At 42.6% G+C, this 25684-nt stretch overlaps 1 protein-coding gene across 4 annotated transcripts in view; it reads left to right on the top strand.

Moving 5' to 3' along the window:
- AKAP9 (A-kinase anchoring protein 9) overlaps window positions 1-25684 on the top strand; it is a 330692-nt gene that overhangs the window by 264234 nt on the left and 40774 nt on the right. For all 4 annotated transcript variants that reach the window (XM_056519035.1, XM_056519033.1, XM_056519032.1 and 1 more), the window contains 7 exons: window positions 1069-1301; window positions 9378-9497; window positions 15289-15465; window positions 15899-16003; window positions 17767-17919; window positions 20111-20287; window positions 21461-25396. In XM_056519035.1, coding sequence (XP_056375010.1) covers window positions 1069-1301; window positions 9378-9497; window positions 15289-15465; window positions 15899-16003; window positions 17767-17919; window positions 20111-20287; window positions 21461-25396 — 4901 coding nt within the window. The remainder of the gene's footprint in view (window positions 1-1068; window positions 1302-9377; window positions 9498-15288; window positions 15466-15898; window positions 16004-17766; window positions 17920-20110; window positions 20288-21460; window positions 25397-25684) is intronic.

The raw sequence follows: 25684 nt of genomic DNA, 5'->3' as shown, positions 1-25684 counted from the left end.
GGATATATTTATAGTGAACATCCATTTTAAAAAAAAAATTATAATTTTCCAAATTTGATATTGTTAATAAAGGGGTACGCCAGAGTGAAAGATCAACTGGTGCCAGAAAGTTATACAGATATTGAAATAACATCTAATTAAAAATCCTAACCCTTCCAGTACTTATCAGCTGCTGTTTACTACAGAGGAAGTTGGGCAGTTCTTTGTACTTCTCTGCTGACACCTCTGTCCGTGTCAGGAACTGTCCAGAGCAGGATAGGTTTGCTATGGGAATTTGCTCCTGCTCTGGACAGTTCCTGACACGGACAGAGGTGGCAGCAGAGAGCAGTGTGGACAGACTGGAAAGAACTACACAACTCTGTGAACACCTCTGTCCGTGTCAGGAACTGTCTAGAGTCGGAGCAAATCCCCATAGAAAATCTATCCTGCTCTGGACAGTTCCTGAGACAAACAGAGGTGTCAGCAGAGAGCAGTGTGGTCAGACAGAAAAATTAAAAAAGAAAAGAACTTCCTCTGGAGCACACAGCAGCTGATAAGTACTGGAAGGGTTAAGATTTTTAAATAGAAGTAATTTACAAATATGTATAACTTACTGGCACCAGTTGATTTAAAAACATTTTTATTCCTCTGGAGTACCCCTTTAATGACATTGGAGAGTGCAGTGATATAGAACGCGCTTGAACACTACTGAAATACAATAGCTGGATGCAACTAGGCCATGCAAGCAATAAAGTGTATGACACCCACATTGTGCATGGCTTATAGATTTAATTATACTGTTGCAGTCATATGTAATGTATACCTTTTTGTAAGTGCTACAAACTATTTCTCCATATAGGGTAAAGCTCTTTACATATAATTTATATTGCTTTTTTTATTAGCCGAAAAACAATTATATGACGCCTGCCCCGGCTCGCACAGATCAGGTGTAACTTGCTGAAAACCTTAAAAACTTCTTCAGTCCAATGTTTTTCCTACCATGAACGTACGGGTTATTGAGACACTTGTGATTGGCGCACGGTACCCGTGAATTGTGACTGATGGATCCCCTGTCACGTCCCTTTGCAGAGCTGCTGGAAGAGACGGAGAAGCTTCTGAAGGAGAAAATCGAGGTTCAACGTCAGGCCGAGAAGGACTCCGGGGATCTCCACAAACAGGTGAAGGTCCTGGAGGTGGAACTGGAAGAGCAGGTGAACCGATACATGGAGATGGAGCAAGAAAAGAACGCCGACCTGGAGGACCTCCGCCAGAAAAACTTTTCCCTGGAGAAACAACTGGAGAAAACGCGTCGGTTCTTAGATGTAAGTGAACCACAAGTGTTTGCCTAATATGTTCTTTTATATCCTAAAGTAATGGGGTTCTCCAGCTGTTGCAAAACTACAACTCCCAGCATGCCCTGACAGCCTGCGGCTGTCAGGGCATGCTGGAAGTTGTAGTTTTGCAACAGCTGAAGATGCACAGGATGAGGAACATTGTCAACAAAGCTACCACCATTGCAGTAGAATACACCCACTGTACCCTGTTGTCAACCGTTGCAGGCCAGGCAGAAGAATGACATTGGGTTTCTTCAAAAATATGACTAATGGGAAGTTAAAAAAAAAAGGCCTCCACGATCGCTTCTTAAAGGGTACCTCTCATCAAATAAACTTTTGATATATTTTAGATTAATGAATGTTGAATAACTTTCTAATAACATGTTAATGAAAAATATGCTTCTTTCTATTGTATTTTTCCCGATCAGTCCTGTCAGCAAGCATTTCTGACTCATGCTGGAGTCCTAAACACTCAGAGCTGCCAGCCTGCTTTGTTCACAGCCAAACAGGCTGTGAACAAAGCAGGCTGGCAGCTCTGAGTGTTCTCCTTTGTGAACAAAGCAGACTGGCAGCTCGTAGTGTTTAGGACTCCAGCATGAGTCTGAAATGCTTGCTGCCAGGACTGGTAGGGAGACCCCTAGTGGTCATTTCTTCAAAGTGGAAAATTAAATAGAAAGAAGCATATTTTTTAATAACATGCAATTGTAAAGTTATTCTGCATACATTAATCTATAATATATCAAAAGTTTTTTTGATGAGAGGTACCCTTTAAAGGGGTACTCCAGTGGGAAACTAATGGTTTAAAGTCAGCTGGTGCCAGAAAGTCAAACAGATTTGTAAATTACTTCTATTTAATAATCTTAATCCTTCCAGTACTTATCAGTTGCTCTACACTCCACAGGAAGTTGTGTAGTTCTTTTCTTATGGTAAGTTGGTAGTTCTTTCCAGTCTGACCACAGTGCTCTCTGCTGACACTTCTGTCCATGTCAGGAACTGTCCAGAGTAGGAGCCAAATCCCCATAGCAAACCTCTCCTGCTCTGGACGGTTCCTGACATGGACAGAGGTGTCAGCAGAGAGCATTGTGGTCAGACTGGAAAGAACTACACAACATCCTCTGGAGCATACAGCAGCTGATAAGTACTGGAAGGATTAAAGGGGTTCTCCACCATAAGGTGATTTTAGTATGTACCTGGCAGGCAGTAATGGACATGCTTAGGAAGTATCTGCGCTTGTCTTCGGGCTAAATGGCTATGTCATGAGATTACCATAACACTGTGGCTAGCTGTTTGTGAACTAGTATTTCCTGATTGACTTTTCTTTTTTGACTACAAATACCACAATTCCATCTTCCTCCCTCCCACACATCAGCCACCCCACCCATTGAAACATAAATGAGCTGCATCCATTCAAATTAGTGTGGTTTTCAATCAGGGTGCTGCAGCTGTTGCATTAGTTGCAGATTGATCCCTTCACCCATTGAAGCAAACAGGCTCCCTGTCATCAGCTGACTAGTGAGTCAGGTCTCGGCCGCATTGCAAGCTGGGAAAAATCTAAGACAGCAGTCATTTTGTATGCTGGTAAAAATAAATATTGGAGTGAAAATCACAGAAGAATTGTGAGAAAACCGTCACTCACAGGTACAGACACTATATTATGAACTACACTAACTTTACAGCCCCTGTGGCATAGTCAAATAAAAAAAATTCCTGGAATACCCCTTTAAGATTTTTAAATAGAAGTAATTTATAAATCTGTATAACTTTCTGGAACCAGTTGATTTGAAAACTTTTTTTTCTTTTCCCCCGGAGTACCCCTTTAATCTCACAATTTTTTACTGTAGGTAAGAAAGTGATTCTGGCCTTCAGACTAGACGATTGGTTAATGGTGTATTCCTAAATATGACTGTTTTATACAGCATACGGAAATCAACAGCTTTTCCGCGTTGTGAGCCCCTACCCCAAAAAAATCTGTGTAGAAGCGATCTGGTCCTGTTAATTGTTATGGCTATATAAAAGATCAGTTTATTTTATCTGGACTAAAACTAGTCTTTCTGAGTCCTCCAGTAAGTAGACAGAGCTCCCAGTGGCACAATAAGTGTGACTCCGAAAATAATGCCCCCTGATGAGCCTGGTTCTAATTTAAGAGGGTGCAGAACATGTTGGAAATTGAGTCTGTAATTTATTTAAAGGGGTGCTTCATTTTTTTAAACCTTATCTCATATTAGTGTCTGATCTTCAGAAAGATGCCGAATCTCCCTGTGGACAGCGCAAGGTCAACACTCCTCCCTTATGTACTTTCTATAGAAGCGCCGGCGATGCACATACGCTGTAGTCGGCTATCTCTGGTGCTCTCATAGAAAATGTGTGGAAGGGCGTGTTGACCCCGCACTGTGCACAGGAAGATGGCGCCATTCTGGAGATTGTGGTGGGTCCCAGCTGTCGGATCCTTCATTATCAGACACTAGTCCTCTATCCTTTGGATAGGGGATATGTTTTAAAGAGGTACTCCGGTTAAAACTTTTCTTTTTTTTTTTTAATCAACTAGTGCCAGAAAGTTAAACAGATTTGTAAATTATGAACAAAGAAATCGTCCAGCTCCCAAGATGCAATAAAAGAAGTATTCTTTATTGATCCAGCAGATAGGATTGACACACAGGAACAGAAGCGTCTGACGCGTTTCGCACAGAACGTGCTTATTCGTAGAGTCTACGAATAAGCACGTTCTGTGCGAAACGCGTCAGACGCTTCTGCTCCTGTGTGTCAATCCTATCTGCTGGATCAATAAAGAATACTTATTTTATTGCATCTTGGGAGCTGGACGATTCTTTGTTCATATTCCGTCTTTGGCCGAGGGCGGGACCGGTACGTCCGTGCTCAGCTGATGCATGTTCCCTAATAGGTGGTGAGCGGAACCGGTATCTTGTATAAACAGATTTGTAAATTATTTCTATTAAAAAATCTTAATCCTTCCAGTACTGATTAGCTGCTGAATACCACAGAGGAAATTCTTTTATTTTTGGAACACAGAGCTCTCTGCTGACATCATGACCACAGTGCTCTCTGCTGACATCTCTGTCCATTTTAGGAACTGTCCAGAGAAGCATATGTTTGCTATGGGGATTTCTCCTACTCTGGACAGTTCTTAAAATGGGATGTCAGCAGAGAGCTCTGTGTTCCAAAAAGAAAAGAATTTCCTCTGTAGTATTCAGCAGCTAATAAGTACTGGAAGGATTAAGATTTTTTTAACAGAAGTAATTTACAAATCTGTTTAACTTTCTGGTACCAGTTGATTAAAAAAAAACACTTTAAAACACTGGATAACATAACCCCTTTAAATTATTATAATTTATTTTATTTATTTATATAGCGCCTACAGATTCCGCAGCACTTATAATAATAATTATTTATTTATTTTTATAGCATCATTGGTTCCAGGACTTTGTACTTATGATAAGGATGTAAATTACATATGGCTTACACAAACCCGAGTATAATGAATGTGAAGTGGTAAATGACGGACTGATATAAAGAGTGAGGGACCTGCCTGCGAGGCCTTACATATCTTTTGCTGTTTGTCTATAGAAGGTTACTATAAGTTCCGTCCTTGCTCCATGGATGCACTTTTTGTGGTGTTCTCCCTAACTTGGTTAGTTAAAGGAATTAGAGCCCACCACATTACTGACACTGCTACATAGGTTTCGTGGAGTCCGTTTCAATCAAACCTGTTGCCGACCATACAAAGACAACAGAGAAAGTAACGTTTTGCTATCTCACGCCATGTGCAAATTAAACTTTCAAAACTTTAATCTGCTGATGATTGACATTGATGTTGGTGTGGAGCGCCACATCGCTCCCAATGCATGAAGTACATGCCGGATTTTGGGGAGACAACATGAGCAACATCTGTTAATTACTGCAAACACTTGAAAGAAAGGTGCGGAGCAACTCACCCGGTAAGTTGATTGCAGCGGAATGAATCACGTCCATTCGGCTCACAAGCAGGGAGGCGGCAGATTGAAAAGGGGGAATCATGCATCGGGCCACAGCCGTATCACACTGTTAGGGGCTTCGTCAGGCCCCTGCGGAATGATTCACGTCACGTCCATTCGGTGAACAAGCAGGGAGGCAGCAGATGGAAACGGGGGAATCAGGCGTCGGGCGACAGCCGTATCACACCGTCAGGTGCTGCGTCAGGCCCCTGCAGAATGCTTCACTTCACGTCCATTCGGTGAACAAGCAGAGAGGCGGCAGATGTAAACGGGGGAATCAGGCGTCGGGCCACAGCCGTATCACACCGTTGGGGGCTTCGTCAGGCCCCTGCGGAATGATTCATGTCACGTCCATTCGGTGAACAAGCAGGGAGGCGGCAGATGGAAACGGGGGAATCATGCATCGGGCCGCAGCCATATCACACTGTTAGGGGCTTCGTCAGGCCCCTGCGGAATGATTCATGTCACGTCCATTCGGTGAACAAGCAGAGAGGCGGCAGATGTAAACGGGGGAATCAGGCGTCGGGCCACAGCCGTATCACACCGTTGGGGGCTTCGTCAGGCCCCTGCGGAATGATTCACGTCACGTCCATTCAGTGAACAAGCAGGGAGGCGGCAGATGGAAACAGTGGAATCAGGCGTCGGGCCACAGCCGTATCACACCGTCAGGTGCTGCGTCAGGCCCCTGCGGAATGCTTCACTTCACGTCTATTTGGTGAACAAGCAGGGAGGCGGCAGATGGAAACGGGGGAATCAGGCGTCGGGCCACAGCCGTATCACACCGTTAGGTGCTTCGTCAGGCCCCTGCGGAATGCTTCACTTCACGTCCATTCGGTGAACTAGCAGGGTGGCGGCAGATGGAAACGGGGGGAATCAGGCGTCGGGCCACAGCCGTATCACACCGCCAGGTGCTGTGTCAGGCCCCTGCGGGGGCCTGACGAAGCACCTAATGGTGTGATACGGCTGTGGTCCGACGTTTTGTTCCCCGGTTTCCATCTGCCGCCACCCTGCTAGTTCACCGAATGGACGTGAAGTGAAGCATTCCGCAGGGGCCTGACGAAGCACCTAACGGTGTGATACGGCTGTGGTCCGACGTTTTGTTCCCCGGTTTCCATCTGCCGCCTCCCTGCTAGTTCACCGAATGGACGTGAAGTGAAGCATTCCGCTGCAATCAACTTACTGGGTGAGTTGCTCCGCACCTTTCTTTCAAGTGTTTACATTGTTCATTCATTTATTTCTCGTGTGCAGCACCACCACCAACAGCATACACTTTCCCTATATGCTAGCACTGGCTACACCATTGGAGGGAAGATTCAAATAGGATACATAGTGGCAGTGCCGGATTTTCTTTTCTTTTGTGGTTACATCTGTTAATTTCTATTGACTCCACTCTATATTAATTTTGCCCAAGGAAAATGTCATATAGTAGATTAGATTTCTCTACTTCTTAGTATTGTTACATTTCTGTACTGTAAGGGCCCATGCACACTATGAAATTGTGCCTGGACATTCTGTATGCATCAGGCGGCGCTGCACTCTTTGGCACTGTGATAGCGCAGATGTGCAACATTCCCATTTGGTGGAGTCCTTAATCCCGAATTTCTGCAGAGGAAATTCAGAAATGTGCACAGTACAGCAGAATCTCATTAAAACAATAAAAAGGCTGTTGCACTGAACTCTCCGCTCAAAGTTGTTTATACATGGGCCAAAAAGAGCTAGATATTCCATGTGTAATAGGTTGCTGTATATACATGGAATAAAAAATGACAGCATTATGCATACAAGGACGGGTTCTTTTACAGTAAAGATGACCATACACATTAGGATAATGTGAACCGAACCTGCAGATTTTAGTGGGACCTGGCAGCCATTTAATGTGTTATAAGACCTGTCCCTCAAGGCAGATGTGTATGAGGTGGTCAGGAGAGTAAGCTGTTGATTGTTATTACCAGGGGATTCCTTATCTGACCATTCATATCCCCTGCAGTAGCCACTACAGGTGAAATACGTAATTACTTGCTGGATGACCATCTTTTGTAATGTATGGACATATCTCCTAGGTTCCATACTGCTTTCTGGACAAGGAATAAGGGCCACTCATCCAGAATGGCTTCCATCAAGGCCAGTACCCTATATAGGGAGCAGTTATTTGTTGCTGAAATGGAATAGAGCCCATTATTACCCTGTTTCCCTGAAAATAAGACATACCCATAAAATAAGCCGTTGCAGAATTTCGAGGCATTAACGTAATATAAGCCATACCCCGAAAATAAGACATAGTGGTAGGCGTGGCTAAGCGTACTGCTGCGGAGCGGTAAAGAAGACGGGAAGCTCTTCTCATCTGCCCCATTGTGACAGCTGATATCTCGGAGGTGACCGGAGAGGTGCCGGCAGCCCCATCAACAAGGTCGGCTCCCCCTGTCAGGTCCCGGTCCTTCTGTTTGTGCTGCCAGCCGCGGCATAGAGGGAGACGGAAAGTGAAATTAAAAGTCTCCTCATTGAAGTGAATAACAAGAAAAAGGCAAAAGTTGGGCCGTTGGTGGCGCTGGTCCTGATGGAAAGAAAGCTCTGTAGACCCTTCTCAGTGTCTAAATGTGGTTTTATTAGCACAGAAAGCAACGCGTTTCTGGTCCGAACTGGACCCTTCGTCTGGCAGTGTGCACACTGCCAGACGAAGGGTCCAGTTCGGACCAGAAACGCGTTGCTTTCTGTGCTAATAAAACCACATTTAGACACTGAGAAGGGTCTACAGAGCTTTCTTTCCATCAGGACCAGCGCCACCAACGGCCAAACTTTTGCCTTTTTCTTGTTATTTACACTGCTGGGACATCACCTTTGCTCCAGAGGACCGTGGCTGCAGACCTGAGACATCACCTAAGGCTATCACAGATGTTGTGCTCTCAGCACAACGAAAATAGGTGAGTGTTACAACTTAACTTGTTTCCATCTCACCTATAAACATCCTTCACTAGGGGCGCATATCCCTGTTATTTTCTTCTACTTTTCCTAATTGAAGTGAGGAACAGAAAGTTCAGGGGGAAGAATAAAGCTGTGGCTGCCATTTTATTCAACACTGTGGGTCTCTCTCACCCAGCACCAACCAGCAACAGTCTGCAGGTCTCTGTATTTTTTTACCATACTTAAAAATAAGACATCCCCTGGAAATAAACCATAGTGTGTCTTCTTGAGGAAAAATAAATATAAGACAGTGTCTTATTTTCGGGGAAACAAGGTACTTGCTAGACACCATAGTATACACACTTGTACAGTGATCCCTCAACTTACAATGGCCTCAACATACAATAGTTTCAACATACAATGGTCTTTTCTGGACCATTGTAACTTGAAACCAGACTCAACATACAATGTACAGACAGTCCAGATCTGTGAAACGTGTCACTACTGGAGGAACTGACCAATCAGAATGGGCATTTTACTGGTAAATCACCTCTACTACTGAAGTACATGCACTGAATGGCTGTCTGGTAGTGCCCCCTACAGTACAGGGAGGAACTACAAGTTCTGTACTACTCCTTACCTGTGCCAGGGTTAGCTGCTCTTTTGGACACCAAGTAAGAGTGGCTCCATTTGGGACACTGTGTGTTCTGTACAGGACCCTGAAGAAGCTCCTGTCCTCTACATAGACCATTGTTTCCCAACCAGGGTGCCTCCAGCTGTTGCAAAACTACAACTTCCAGCATGCCCGGACAGCCAATGGCTGTCCATGCATGCTGGAAGTTGTAGTTTTGCAACAGCTGGAGGCACCCTGGTTGGGAAACACTGACATAGATAGTGATTTACAGCTCCCAGCAGCTTTCTTTCTTTTATATGTAAGGATTTGCTTTATCTATATTAGTTATCTACTTATTTTTCTTTAATCCTCACCTTTTCCTATTTTTGGATGACATTTTGGTGGCTTCAGAACCAATTACCAGGTTTCCATAGAGTTCTGGTCTCTACATACAATGGTCTCAACATACAATGGTCGTCCCAGAACCAATTAATATTGTAACTTGAGGGACCACTGTATTTGGAGATGCTTCCTGCTCATTCTTTATTCATCCTTGTGGTGCAGGAACAGGCGGTCGATCGGGAACATGAGAGAGATGTATTTCAACAAGAAATCCAGAAGCTAGAACAGCAGCTGAAGATGCCACAAAGACATCAACCTGTCGCTGACCATCAGAACAATGAGGTGAGAGGTTTTAGTAGCACTCCGATTGTAATAGATAAAACCATACCTTTCTTCTCTTCATAGACAACACAGGAATGTTTGGTTGACAGCTATTTAAAGGAGTACTCCAGGGTGGGAAATTGTCCTCCATTCTTCCGACAGTAAAAAAAAATTAAGAGATACCTTCCTTCGCTCCTCCGGTGCCTCCGGTAACCCACTCCGGTCTCAGCCGCGATCCTCTTCCTGGTTGCTGGTGGTCAGTGATTCATACTGCACTCAGCCAATCACCGGCCGCAGCGAAGTCCGAACTCGGCCGGCAATAGGCTGAGCGGCAGTGTGACGTTTTCAGCCCCGGCAGCAGGTGCATGGTCTCCTCGTCAAGTGTACCACCCAGCGTAAGCTGCGTCTCTTCACACCAATCTTGGCAAAAACAGGCAGGAGACCAATTCTGGACTTACAAGAGGTACTCCGGTGTTCCATCATTCTCAACATTTTGTTCAGAACGCTCGGAGCCGGAAGCAGTGATGGTGACGTCACGGCCACGCCCCTCATGATGTCACGTCACACCCCTTCCATTCATGTCTATGGGAGGGGGCGTCACAACAGTTTTAGATTTTAGAAAAACAGACTTTTCAAAAATGAGGTTAGTCGTAAATGAGTCCCTATCAGACTGGAACAGATTACATGGAGTCCAGGAGAAATGGGACTACTTAAAAGACGCATTATTGAAGGCAACAGAAAATTTAATTAGACTTTTCAGTAAAAGCAGTATAAGGAAGAGACCACTGTGGCAAAAGTGGCCATAATCATAAAAAACTAAAAGCTAGCATTTAGTAATTATTAAAAAAAAACAGAGCAATGAAGATAGGAAAATCTACAAGATAAGGCTGAAAGAAACCAAGCAAGTTATAAGAACTTCTAAAGCGCAGGCTGAAAATAAACTAGTTCAGTCTGTGACAAAAGGGGATTAGACATTCTTCAGATATATAAATGAAAAAGGAAATTAAAACAAGGAATAACTAAATCAAAAACAAAGGAAGGAAGGTATGTAGAAGATAATAAGGGGCTAGCTGACTGCCTTAATGAATACTTCTGTTCAGTTTTTACAGAAGAAAAAGAAGGAAAAGGACCTCCATTAGGGAGGAAGACTAATGAATTGTTTGATGCATGTGTCTTTACAGAGGAAGAGGTTCTACGTTTGCTTTCTAAAGTAAAGACAAATAATTCACAGGGGCCTGATGGGATACACCCAAAATTATTAAAAGAGCTTAGTGGTGAGCTAAGAAAACCATTAACAGATTTATTTAACCAATCACTGGTAACAGGAGTCGTCCCGGAAGATTGGAAATTAACAAATGCCGTGCCCATTCACAAGTAAGGTAGTAGGGAGGAATCAGTCAACTATAGGCCAGTAAGTCTGACATCAATAGTGGGGAAATTAATGGAAAACCTACTAAAGGATAGGATTGTGGAACATCTAAAATCCCATGGATTGCAAGATGAAAAAAGCATGGGTTTAATTCAGGGAGATCATGTCAAATAAATGTTATTGATTTTTTTGATTGGGTGACTAAAATAATAGATGGCGGAGGGGCAGTAGACATCACATATCTAGATTTTAGTAAGGCTTTTGACACTGTCCCACATAGAAGACTTATCAATAAACTACAGTCATTGAGCTTGGACTCCCACATTGTTGAGTGGATTAGGCAGTGGATGAGTGACAGACAACAAAGGCTTGTAGTCAATGGAGAATATTCAGAGCAAGGTCTTGTTACCAGTGGGGACCTCAGGGATCTGTACTGGGACCAATATTTTTTAATAACTTCATTAGTGATATTGCAAAAGGTCTCGATGGTTCAGTATTGGTCTTTTTTGCTGATGACACAAAGATATGTAACAGGGTTGATGTTCCTGGAGGGATACACCAAATGGAAAAGGATTTAGGCAAACTAGAAGAATGGTCAGAATTCTGGAAACTGAAATTTAATGTGGATAAGTGCAAGATAATGCACTCGGGGCATAGAAACCCAAGGGGAGAATATAGAATATTTGACACAGTCCTGACCTCAGTATCTGAGGAAAGGGATTTAGGAGTGATTATTTCAGAAGACTTAAAGGTAGGAAGACAATGTAATAGAGCAGCAGGAAACACTAGCAGAACACTAGCTGGTGAGAGAACACTGGTGAGACCTCACTTGGAGTATTGTGCGCAGTACTGGAAGTCGTATCTCCAGAAGGATATAGGGGGACATTTATCAAAGCATTTAGTAGTTTTTTTTTTTTTGCTTAAAATTGTCACAAAATTGACACACGTGTGCCTACACTCTTTTTTTCTGCGACTTTTTGCTTGTGCAGTGCCCTCAGCAAAAAATAAAAATCTTGCTTACCAAAGCAAAAAGTGATTTTTGACTTGCAGTGGTCAGAGATTTATCAAGTGCGAAAGTCGCAAAAAAGTCGCATGGCATGAAAAAACCTACTAAATTTACTCCAGCTCAGACATGGAGCAGAAAAAGCCACTACCAAAGCAAAAACAGAAAAAGTGCTTACGTGAAAGAAATCGATCAGCAAAACTGTGTATGTATAGGACCACACAGAAGGTCCAAAATTATAATCTTAATTCCCAGCAAATAATATAAACAAAATAGAAGGTAGGGAAGTGCCTATTAAAACGTAACTTTTACTATGGATTGCATAAAATAACACCACTAAAGTGAACCCTGTAATATCGTGGCACTAGTTAGTGCCTCTTGTACAGAAATCCTTATGTATGCTACAATTATATGTATCTACATATAATTGTAGCATACATAAGGATTTCTGTACAAGAGGCACTAACTAGTGCCACGATATTACAGGGTTCACTTTAGTGGTGTTATTTTATGCAATCCATAGTAAAAGTTATGTTTTAATATGCACTTCCCTACCTTCTATTTTGTGAAAGAAATTTATCAACAGGCTGAAAGCAGTTGATAAATAAGTCGCACATAAGCAAAAAAAATAGTTAGAAAAAAATAACTAAAAAAAGGAATACATAAGCAAACATTGATAAATGTCCCTCATAGAGTTTAGAGAAGATACTAAACTAGTACATGGATTGCAGGATAAAACTTACCAGGAAAGGTTAAAGGACCTTAACATGTATAGAAGAAAGAAGAGACAGAGGGGATATGATAGAGACTTTTATATACATAAAGGGAATCAATAAGGTAAAGGAGGAGAGGAGATTTAAAAGAAGAAAAACTACCACAAGAGGACATAGTTTTAAATTAGAGGGGAAAGGTTTCTGCAGTAATATCAGGAAGTATTACTTTACTGGGAGAGTAGTGGATGCATGGAATAGCCTTCCTGCAGAAGTGGTAGCTGCAAATACAGTGAAGGAGTTTAAACATGTATGGGATAGGCATAAGGCTATCCTTCATATAAGATAGAGATAGGCATAAGGCTATCCTTCATATAAGATAGAGATAGGCATAAGGTTATCCTTCATATAAGATAGGGATAGACATAAGGCTATCCTTCATATAAGATAGGGATAGGTATAAGGCTATCCTTCATATAAGATAGGGAAAGGTATAAGGCTATCCTTCATATAAGATAGAGATAGGCATAAGGTTATCCTTCATATAAGATAGGGATAGACATAAGGCTATCCTTCATATAAGATAGAGATAGGCATAAGGCTATCCTTCATATAAGATAGAGATAGGCATAAGGTTATCCTTCATATAAGATAGGGATAGACATAAGGCTATCCTTCATATAAGATAGGGATAGGTATAAGGCTATCCTTCATATAAGATAGGGATAAGCATAAGGCTATCCTCCATATAAGATAGGGAAAGGTATAAGGCTATCCTTCATATAAGATAGAGATAGGCATAAGGTTATCCTTCATATAAGATAGGGATAGGCATAAGGCTATCCTTCATATAAGATAGAGATAGGCATAAGGCTATCCTTCATATAACATAGGGATAGGCATAAGGCTATCCTTCATATAAGATAGGGATAGACATAAGGCTATCCTTCATATAAGATAGGGATAGACATAAGGCTATCCTTCATATAAGATAGGGCCAGGGACTATTCATAGGATTCAGATTATTGGGCAGACTAGATGGGCCAAATGGTTTTTATCTGCCAACACATTCTATGTTTCTATGTGACCGTGACTGCCGCACACCTAACACTGCCGCAGGAAGCCGGGGTTTGTTTAGAACGCCGGGTCCTGCAAGAGATCGCGGGGGGGGGGGGGGGGGGGGGGGGCGGGGGGGTGTTGGTTCTAGCCCCGCGATCAGACATTTTATCGCCTATCCTAGATGTCTAGCAGCGGAGTACCCCTTTAAGTGATGGAAGAGCAGCAGTCTTTTTTTTCTAGCTGTGGAGAAACACTTAAAAGATGCCATACACAACGCTGTTCGTGGAGGTACACACCTCGTCTGCAGATGCAGATTTGCAATTCTGCATCTGAAAATGAGGTGTGTACCTCCTCGAAACGTGTTGTGTAAAGCATCTTAATATGAATATTTAACCCCTTAAGGACGCAGCCCTTTTTCACCTTAAGAACTGAACCCTTTTTCGCAATTCTGACCACCGTCGCTTTACGAATTAATAACTCCAAAACGCTTTTACCGAATATTCTGATTCTGAGATAGTTTTTTCGTGACATATTCTACTTTATTTTGGTGGTAAATTTTCGGCGTTACTTGCATCCTTTTTTGGTGAAAAATCCCAAAATTTCATGAAAATTTTGCATTTTTCTAACTTTGAAGCTCTCTACTTGTAAGGAAAATGAATATTCCCAATAAATTTTATTTTTATTCACAAATACAATATGTCCACTTTATGTTGGCATCATAAAATGGACATATTTTTGCTTTTTGAAAAAATTAGAGGGCTTCAAAGTAGAGCAGCAATTTTCAAAAATTTCATGGAAATTGCTAAATCTGAAGGGACAGATGAGAGTTGTAGTTTGGCAACATCTGGAGGGCTACCGTTTGGGCACCACTATAACAGTGATCTCCAAACTGTGCCTTTGGCTGTCTGGGCATGCTGGGAGTTGCAGTTTGGCCTTCCTAGTGGTTGCCACAGTAAAGATCACTTTACTTTCACTTTCATTCCTCCCCCTCCCCTGCGCTGCCATTGGTCAGAATCATTTATGACTAATGGCAGGGGATAGGAGGAGATCGCAGCACTGCGACCTCGCTCCTAGCCCTCAGGATGATCGGGGCTGTATCTGACAGCTCCGATCATCCCTATTTTCCGGGTGATTGGGTCACCAGAGACCCGATCAGCCCGGAATAGCAGAAAATCGCATGTCTGAATGATTTCAGCAGGCATCCCGGTCCGTTCCCCAACCGGCTAGCGTCGGGGACCGGAATTCCCACGGGCGTATGCATACGCCCCACGTCCTTAAGGACTCGGGATGCAGGGCGTATGCATACGCCCGGCGTCCTGAAGAGGCTAAGATATTTTATTCTCCTTGGCCCGGTGGTTCGCGCCAAGACATTGGGCCTTTCCTTCTGTTCTTCCATGTTATTTTCTTCAGTGGAAGGGCATGCTTGGTGACATTTGCAGAGGTCACTGTGCAGGGAGGAGGATCTGACTTGTTACAAAAATTCTGTAATATATAATATTGCAAAAAAAAAAACGAAACCAATGAGTAGAACAGGAAACAGACTGCAGGATCAGACCTCACTTAGTTTTGTGTGTAGTCTGTAAATATGGAGACACATAGGTCTGCAGAAGAGCTGTATGCACCAAAGAGCATAAACCTTATAATATTTTTCTTATTATGGGCCAATAATAGGTGGAAAAACTGGAAAGCAACCTTAAGGAAAAGACTGACAAGTGCAGTGAACTTCTACTGTGCAAAGAGCAGCTGCAGCGAGACGTGCAAGAGAGGAACGAGGAGCTCGAGAAGCTGGAGGGCAGGATACGGGAGCTGGAGCAGGCGCTGATCATCAGCACTGACGGCTTACAGAAGGTACATCTCTATATAGTACTAAAAACCAGCGGATAGTCCATAGGCTTATAACGTGCCTCATGGCAGAACTGCTTTTATCCCACATGCAAAACTTATTTTTTGTCTGCTATATGTAGTATTACCCGATGTGTGATGCCACTTAACATCCTCACATGCCAGTGTTTCCCAACCAGGGGGCCTCCAGGTGTTGCAAAACTACAACTCCCAGCATGCCCGGACAGCCAAAGGCTGTCCGGGCATGCTGGGAGTTGTAGTTTTGCAACACCTGGAGGCTCCCTGGCTAGGAAACACTGTCACATGCAATAGTAATACAATAGTATATTAAAGCAGTTTCTTCATTGCCAGAAATAGCAGCCAAGATGTCTCTGTTGATCTATATGAGCTGCAAATAATCTGACTATAAAATATGCTGAGTTCTGAATTTATTTCCAAGGCGGAAGACAGAAGACCTTCCATTGTCGTGGGATTAAAGGGAGAAATGCCTCTGGAAGCTCAACTGCAGGTGGAGAGAGAAGCGATAGACAGAAAAGAGAAGGAGGTGACGTTTGCTTTAAAACCTAAACGTATAAATGAAAGCATAACTTCTTTACCGGCTTCCCATGACCCTGCCCAATCCAATGCTTGGCTCCTCTGTTTAGTGATGAATTTCCTCTGGAAGATCCAGTTACTCCCAGGGAAAGTGTTGGATTAAAGGGAAACTCCAGTACATAACATCTTATCCCCTATCCGCAGTATACAGGATAAGTGTCTGATCTCCAGCCTTGTGTCCTGGGCATTCAGAACACCTGCTCTTTTGCTCAGAGTGGCCGTCAACATAACATCTTTTAGAGGTCGGACCCCACGCGATTTCCTGTCCGGCGTCCCAGCTCTTCTCATGCATGGAGAGATCTCCGTTCCGTGCAAGGAGACTGTCTACCACCGCAAAAAGATGTGGTCAACACCATCATGCATCTCTATGGAAGAGTCGGAGATACAGCGCTCGAGTATCTCCGGCTCTCCCATAGAAATGCATGTAAGTGGCATGTTTAAAGGGGTACTCCATCAACTGGTGCCAGAAAATTAAGCAGATTTGTAAATTACTTCTATTAAAAAAATCTTTACCCTTCCAGAGGAAATTCTTTTCTTTTTGGATTTCTTTTTTGTCTTGTCCACAGTGCTCTCTGCCGACACCTGATGCCCGTATCAGGAACTGTCCAGAGCAGCATAGGTTTGCTATGGGGATTTTCTTCTGCTCTGGGCAGTTCCTGACACTGGCATCAGGTGTCAGCAGAGAGCACTGTGGACAAGACAAAAAAGAAATTCAAAAAGAAAAGAATTTCCTCTGTAGCATACAGCTGCTAAAAAGTACTGGAAGGGTAAATATTTTTTTAATAGAAGTCATTTACAAATCTGTTTAACTTTCTGGCATCAGTTCATAAAAAAAAAAAAAAAGTATTACAGTCCCTTAATAGATGACCTGTGAGGTCCTGTGACCTATTTGCTTTAGTAAATACTTATATCACTGTTTCCCAACCAAGGTGCCTACAGCTGTTGCAAAATTACGACTCCCAGCACGCTTGGAGTTGTGGAGTTGTTGATTTGCTACATTTGGAGGCACCTTGGTTGGGAAACACTGACTTATATTCATCTAAAGGGAAGCTGCAGAATTTTAAGATTGGATTTGAGAATAGTTGTCTCATGGCGAATACAAGTTTTTACTGTTGCCTAAATCCCAGGTGAGTTCCCTTCGTACATTCTAGGGTTATTATGCTTATGGTAGGTTGTTCCTAGATTCCTTTACATTTTGTATATCTGTATTGGTGCAAGGAAAAGCCAAATCATTCAAGTATTGATCCCTTTTCCCCTCGTTATAGACATGCACCAGAGGCATTCCAGCAGCTAGTTTCTTCTCCCGTCTTCACACATCTTTGGCCGTACCTATTAGAGCCAGGAGAATCGCACACTTAGCGGGTTCTCTCTTGGCTCTGTGTCACATGACCAGGATGGACCAGAATGTTAGTCTAGGGCAGTGTTTCCCAACCAGGGTACCCCCAGCTGTTGCAAAACTACAACTCCCAGCATGCCCGGACAGCCAAAGGCTGTCCGGGCATGCTGGGAGTTGTAGGTTTGCAATAGCTGGGGGTACCCTGTTTAGGAAACACAGGTCTAGGGAGCCGTCCTGGTGTCATAGATACAGAACAGGGAGATGAGCATGCAGCAGCTCTTCTCCCTGCTCTCTCTTGTGAGCTAGTACATGTCAGAAGAGTTTTTTCATTGACACGAATACTTTAAGCTTTTTTTTTTTTTTTTTTAATCCTACAGATCACAAACCTGGTGGAGCAGCTCGAGCAGTTCAGGGAAGAGCTGGAAAATAAGAACGAAGAGGTTCAGCAGCTCCACATGCAGCTGGAGATCCAGAGCAAGGAGTCCGACACCCGACTGCAGGAATTGGAGCAAGAAAATAAAGTACTAAAGGTGAGAATCAAAAAGGGGTAGGTCTGCGGTTCCCAACCTGTGGCCCTTCACACCTACATATTCCAACATAACAGGAGCAAATATAAAAAGAGAAAAAACAGAATGGATCAATACGCACCTAAGTGCTGTTATCCTTTTTTAAAATTATCAGAAAATGAAGGGAGAATAGTTTGCTCACTTTAATGTGTTGTACTATGAGCACAACACCATGGAACACCTGATAACCACACCGTGGTATATTGAGGAGTGCAGCCCGCACCGGGTCCTGTTTCCAAACATTAGGAGACGGTCTTTGCAGTAGTGGTAATGGGAAAGTCAAATGATTCTTCTCCCAAAGGAAAGGATGCTGTGAACGGCGCTCTCCTCACAATGCTTCAAAGTGCAAATGCAACAGACTATACCAATAACCGGCAGAGATCGGACTTGTAAAATAACAAACAAAATTTTAAGGGCTAGCAGATACAAACGGACAATGCGTTTTGAGGGGCGGGATCCTCTCTTCGTCTGGTCGTTGAAGACCTGACGAAGAGGGAGTCCCACCCCTCGAAACACGTTGTGCGTTTGTATCTGCTTGCCATTAAAATTTAGTTTGTTATTTTACAAGTCCGATCTCTGCCGGTTATTGGTATAGTCTATTGCATTTGCACTTTGGAACATAACAGGAGAACCACATGTCTGGGAAATGAAAGCTGAACTGTGATTGGTTGCAATCATATGTCCATTTACTTATACAGTGCTCGCTTAGCTCCTCAGCATTTCAGTACACAGCAGACTCCTATACATTACCAGTCTGCTCCTCTGCCTGTGGTATTTTTCAGCACGAAGCAGCATGCAGTACACACTTCATTCTTCACAAATGTCCATATACATATATATATATATATATATATATATATATATATATATATATAGAGCAAAAGAAAGCGGTTCAAGGAGCACCGTGTAGCAGGATTCCAGATCCACGTGGGTGCCAAGCTTCGGGAACAGACCAATTCCCACGAAGTACAGAAAAAAGATAGAAGCGGCACTCCGGCTTGTGGGTGAAACAATCACAAAGTTTTATTCACACATCTGTGCAGGCAACGTTTCGGCTTGACAATAGAGCCTTTCTCAAGCCTTGAGAAAGGCTCTATTGTCGAGCCGAAACGTTGTCTGCACAGATGTGTGAATAAAACTTTGTGATTGTTTCACCCACAAGCCGGAGTGCCGCTTCTATCTTTTTACTATATATATATATATATATATATATAGATATATAATATATATATATATATAGTAAATTAACTGCAAAATATTTTTTTGATTTGCATCTATCTATATATATATATATATATATACATACATACATACAGTGATCCCTCAACTTACAATGGCCTCAGGTTTCAATGTTTCCTACATATAATGGTCTTTTCTGTACCATTGTAACTGTAAACTCGCCAGACTCACCCATACAATGCTACGGACAGTCTATTTATGTGAAATGTGCCAATGGCTGGAAGAACTGACCAATCAGAATGGGCATCTCACTGGTAAAACACCTGTATTACTTAAGTGCATGCACTGACTGGTGTCTAGTAGCGCCCCCTACAGTACAGGGAGGTATTACATGTTCTGTACTACTCTTTACCTGTGCCAGGGTTAGCTGCCCCTTTTGGACACCAGGTGAGGGCGACTCCATGTTACTTTTTAGGACATTGGGGGAGATTTATCAAAACCTGTCCAGGGAAAAAGTTGCTGAGTTGGCAACCAATCAGATTGCTTATTTTATTTTTGAAAAGGCCTCTGAAAAATTAAAGAAGCATTCTGATTGGTTGCTATGGGCAACTCAGCATCTTTTCCTCTGTACAGGTTTTGATAAATCTCCCATACTGCGTGTACTGTACAAGACCCTGAAGAAGCTCCTGTCCTCTACATAGACAGTGATTTACAGCTCCCAGCAGATCTTTATTACTTTTATATGTAAGGACTTGCTTTATCTGTATTACTTATCTACTTATTTCTCTTTAATCCATTTTTTTTTTTTTTTGGATGCCATTTTGGGGCTTCAGAACCAGTTACCATGTTTCCATAGAGTTAAGGTCTCATTATACAATGGTTGTACAGGGAAACGATTCATATTGTGACTTGAGGGACCGCTGTAATGTGATTAAAATGAATTCTGAGTCAGAATTTTATTTGCTTGTTACTTAAGGATGAAGCTATAAGCACACAGCACGAACATCCTCGAGCCTTCTCTTCTTCTAAAGTGCCTCAACCCAAAACCGGAAAAAACGAGGAATTGTTGCTGCTGAAAGACCAGGAAATTGATCTACTGAATGAGCAGATAGGAAGGTTACAGGCACAACTTGAGTCCGCAACAGATAACAAGGTAATTTATTGCCCCACATTATTTTGACCTCTGAGACTTCTCGCCCTCTGTAGATTTCTTGGGGTTAAAACATAACCCATGTCATGTTTAGAAATCGAACACGGCATGACTCAGTGCCATGTTTTATTCAAGATACAATAGTGACTGCTGAGACTTCTTCTCCTATTTGGCTATGAAGTTGCTGGCATATTTAAACAAATATCCTGCCGCTAAACCAATGTCAAAGTTGTGCTTTAAACTCCACCCCTTAAGTCAGTGTTCCCCAACCAGGGTACCTCCAGCTGTTGCAAAACTACAACTCCCAACTGAGAGTTGTAGTTTTGCAACCACTGGAGGCACCCTGGTTGAAAAACACTGCCTTAGGTAAACCCCAATCCTATGTTTTCAGTTTTTTGCAATACGGTCTGGTTTAGGAATATGCAGTTTGCCTTGTATGATCTTGCTGACAGTTTCCTTTATGTAGAAATCATAAATTATATTAAAGGGGTTCTCCACCATAAGGTGATTTTAGTACGTACCTGACAGACAGTAATGGACATGCTTAGGAAGGGTCTGTGCTTGTCTTGGGGCTAAATGTCTATGCTGTGACATTACCATAACACTGTGGCTAGCTGTTTGTGAACTGGTATTTCCTGTTTCAGTTTTCTTTTTTTTTTTTTTTTTTATACTACAAATCCCATAATTTCCCTTTCCTCCCTTCCACACATCAGCCTCCCCCCACCCATTGAAACATAAATGAGCTGCATCCATTCAAAAGACCTGTGGTTTTCAATCAGGGTGCATACAGCTGTTGCATTATTTGCAGATTGAGCTCTCTCCCACCAAGCGATCGCTCCACCCATTGAAGCAGACAGGCTCCCTGTCATCAGCTGACTAGTAAGTCAGGTCTCGGCTGCATTGCAACCTGGGAAAAATCTGAGACGACAGTAATTTTGTATGCTGTTAAAAATAAATATTGGAGTGAAAATCACATAAGAATTGTGAGAAAACAGTCACACACAGGTACAGACACTATATTATGAACTACACTAACTTTACAGCCCCTGTAGCATAGTCAAATAAAAAAAATCCTGGAATACCCCTTTAATTATATTTAGGACATTTGTTTCAATTGTTGTTTTGCAAAACAAAGCCACATTATTGACTAACATTTGACTGTTGTTGAACTTTCAGGTGATTGAAGAGAAAAATGAGCAAATTAAGGAATACAAAAGCCAGATTAAATGCTTGAAGAGTGACCAGGAGCAGCTGAAGAAGAACAGCGAGGAAGAAATAGAAAAGCTCAATGAAGTAATAGAAAAATTACAAGAGGAGTTATCTCATATAGAACAGAAAGTTGCTGTGGACTTCGCTGATAAACACCAATATGAGGACATGGCTGACAGGAAAGACATTTTACAACCATTGGTTGGACATGGAGAGGCTCCATTTACGAACATGGAAGAAGAGAATTTGGATGCTAGTAAACCTCTTGTGAACAACATGGCAGTAGAGTGTAAGAACACTTATAATACTGACATTAGGAATGACATCTCCTCCAAGCTAATGTCTGAGCAGGAGGATGTGCAGGTCACCCTGCAGAACATGGAGTCCAAACTGAAAGAACTGATGGACGTTATCAAAAAGAAAGATGAGCAAATTGTCATGCTGGAAAAGCAAAACCTAGTAGTGAAAGATGTGAATGAGATGGACAGCAATACGGCACTAGAGCATGGAAACATTTCTAACACTGACAGGGGGAATGAGAACTCCACAGTGCCCTCAAATCCATTGTCTGAGCCAGAGGACATGCAGGTTACCCTGAAGGACATGGAAGCCAAATTGAAAGAACTAAAGGACATTATTGAGGAGAAGAATGAGCAAATTGTAATTCTGCAAAAGCAAACCCTAATAATGAAAGACTTGGAAGAGACAGTGCAAAGACTTCAGACTGAACTTGAAGAAAGAGATCAAAAATCTACAGAAATGCAAAGTTCTGGACATCCGCTCGGTCCCATTGGCCCAGAAAAGCCTGTCCTACCTCCAAATACCGAAGAAAGTAACATTGATGAAACGCTATCGAATAAGGAGATGGTTACGAAAAAGTTTGAAATCCAACAATTAGAAGAAGTGTCAGGAAAAAGTATATCTTCAGAAAACCTTGTGAAGAAGGATGGAAATGACACGGTCAACATCGAGAGGTTGAGTGAAGAATTAAGAGAGAAAACCGCTCAGTACTTGGCAGCTGAAGCCTTGCTCATCTCTGTGCAAGAAGCTTCCAAGGAGGCCATACATCAACTTGAGATTCAGCTGCAAGACCTGCGGACCGCCATACACGAGAAGGATTCACAAATCCTACAGCTCACAAATGCTTCACCCCTGCCAGAAAATCAGGAAATTGAGCGGCTCAATGATGTGATCAGAGACTTACAAGACAAGTTGACAGATGCAGAGGAAAAGATCAAGGAAGCTAGGGAAGGTCAAAGGGAAACTTTATTAGAAAACACAGAAATTCTTTTGGAGAAATTAGACCAAGATGACAGCGAGCTGGCTAGTATGAAAGTAGAACTCCAGAAGACCAAGATGGAGATGGGCCTATTGGAAAAAGAGCTGGAAAAGTACAAATTGTTGCATGAAACTATAAAACCAAAGAAGGACGAGTACAAAACTATTGAAACTAGCATAGTAGAAGCTCCAGTGACCTATGTAGAGCAAGCATTGCCCACAAAGGCATCAGAGCCCCCAGGAGCAACGCAAGATATGTTTACATCGACAGAGGAGACCACCATTACCATAATGAAAAATATGGAGTCACAGATTCAAGAACTTCAAAGTGTTATACATCTTAAAGATGAAGAATTATTGAAGTATGCGAATCAGAAAGACTTGCTCGACCAGCAAATGAAAGAGATCGAGCAGCTGAATAATAGACTGCAGGATACGAAGAAAGTAAAGCGGGACATTTCTGATGCCACAAGAAAGGATGGAGAAAGTCAGGAGAGTGATGGCGAAACCATTACAGAAAACAAGGAGGTTCAGAAAAACTCTGCCTTAGAAAAAGAACTGGAGGAGACTAAAATGGCAATGGCTTTGTTAAAAGAAAAGCTGGAGAAGGTGAAAGACATCAATACCAAAGATGGCGTAAGTCAAACGTACCACCAAGAATCCTTAACAGAAAATGAGGAAAATGTTCTGCAGAAGGTTGGAGAAGATGATGGTAAGGTCTTACCAATAATTGCAAAGCTTGAGAAAACAAGAATGGAGATGGATTTGTTGGAAGAAAAGATGGCCAATGTAAAGTTGTTTCAAGGATCTGAAGATGTAAAGGAAAGTGATGAAGGTAACAAAGATGGACGCCAAGGGGGAACTCTCAAACCATCAAAGAGTGGAAAGGCAGCAATAAGCCAGGAAAAACAGGTTGTGTTAACTTTTACAAATACTCCAAAGGATATGGAGTTACACATACAGCAGCTTCAAAACATCATAAGTCTCAAGGATGCAGAATTGATGGAGTGGACGAATCAGAAAGATCTGCTCAAACGGCAAGCCCAAGAGATAGAGCAGCTCAAGGCAGAGCTCCGAGAGGACAGAAAAGACTCAATGGATTCTGGTGCCACAACAAAGGATGGGGAAAGTCAAACAAGCCATAAAACAATTACTACAGAAAACAGAGAGGTACAGAAGGACTATGACAGAGACAACATCTTACAAGCAGAGCTCCAAGCGACAAAAATGGAAGTGGCTACATTAAAGGAAGAACTAGAACAGCTAAAGGAGTCTAAACAGATAGAAGCCTCCAGTGAGGAAAACGTCCATAAAACAAAGCGTGACAAGAGGGATACTGAAGAAGCAGAGAAGGAAAAGCAAGCAGAGCCAAGCCAAACTATTGAGACATCCACAGAGACCACCAAAAATGTTATCCACAACGTGGAGTCACGGTTACAAGATGTGAAGGTAGAAGAAACCTCCAGCCTGGTGGAGACCAATAAATCAAAACTCGACAAGAGGGATACTGAAGCAGCAGAGAGGGAACAACAAGCAGAGCGAAGCCATGCTATGGAGACATGCACAGAGGAAACCACCCAAAATGTTATCCAAAACATGGAGTCACGGTTACAAGAACTTCAAAATGTTATACAACAGAAGGACTTGGAATTGCAACAGTATCTAAACCAACAAAATCTAGTGAGCCAGCAAACAATGGAGATTGAACGGCTACAGGATGTGATTGAGACATTAAAGCATAAATTGGAAGTCGCTGAGCTAATGAAGTCCTCCATAATTAAGACGGAAGGTGAAGAGCAAGTGAGAGATAAGGAGAAGAAAGTGAGACATCTAATGAACGGCGAAACCACTGACACCAATTCACATGACACCAGTGTAGATGTAAGGCAAGACTCGAGGCAAATGCTAAAGGGTAAGGATAATATAGACGGGCAAGATCCTTCGCAAGGCAAATCTAGTGGAGATGAAACGTATGATAGTGGTGTAGATGGGACACTGAGAGAGAGGACTGCACAGCACTTGGCAAACCAAGTTCTTCTCACTTCTGTACAAGAGACAATGCAGAACACAATAGACACAATGGAATCTCAGTTGCAGGAAATGCAACAAGTTATTAAAGAGAAGGACTTGGAAATGTTACTGTATTTAGAAGAGATTAAAACACTAAAAGAACATGTTATAGCTGAAAGTGATCAACATGGTCAAATGATGGGGGCCCTGGAGGACACGCTCAGGGAAAAAGTGGCTGCAGCTCTCGTGAGTGACGCCCAGCTGAAAGCCATTCAGGTGCACACTAAAAAGTTGCAGGACGATGATAGGCCTTTCACGCTGGAGGAAGAAGCGAGAACGTTGCAGGATCTTGGCGGTAAACCTTCTGCGGAGGAGGAAGCCGAATCAAAGTTATCGTCGCTCTCTTTGAGACTGTTGGAATTGGAGAAGCAGCTGTCCGACCTCCATGAGCAGCTACAGGTGGAACGGCAACAGGTTCACATAGCAAATGAAAAGGCGGCCGAGAAGGAGCGACAACTCTGTGAACTGCAGAAAATCTTGGAAAGCAGCTGGGGCAATAAGGACATAAACTGGGTTAAGAGTGAAGCGGACAATGCTGATGCTGCACGCTCCCAGGTAAATGATTTTATCTGCTCGTTCTTGTTGAATTAAAGGGGTACTCCGCTGCTCAGCGTTTGGAACAAACGCTGGAGCCGGCACCGTAAACTTGTGATGTCATAGCCCTGTTTGTTCCAAACGCTGAGCAGCAGATACCCCTTTAAGGCCATGTTCAGATGGCGGAATTCCTGTGAAATGTTTCTGCCCATTTACTTGAATGGAAATAAGCTGTTCCATTCACAGAGCAGAATTTCCGCAGCAGCAATTCTGCATTCCGCAGAATTTAAAGACCTGTCTTTACAATTT

The sequence above is a fragment of the Hyla sarda genome, chromosome 5 (assembly GCF_029499605.1).
Source record: "Hyla sarda isolate aHylSar1 chromosome 5, aHylSar1.hap1, whole genome shotgun sequence".
Taxonomy (NCBI): domain Eukaryota; kingdom Metazoa; phylum Chordata; class Amphibia; order Anura; family Hylidae; genus Hyla; species Hyla sarda.
The sequence above is the reverse complement of the archived record's forward strand: the minus strand, read 5'-3'. Positions and strand labels throughout refer to the sequence as shown.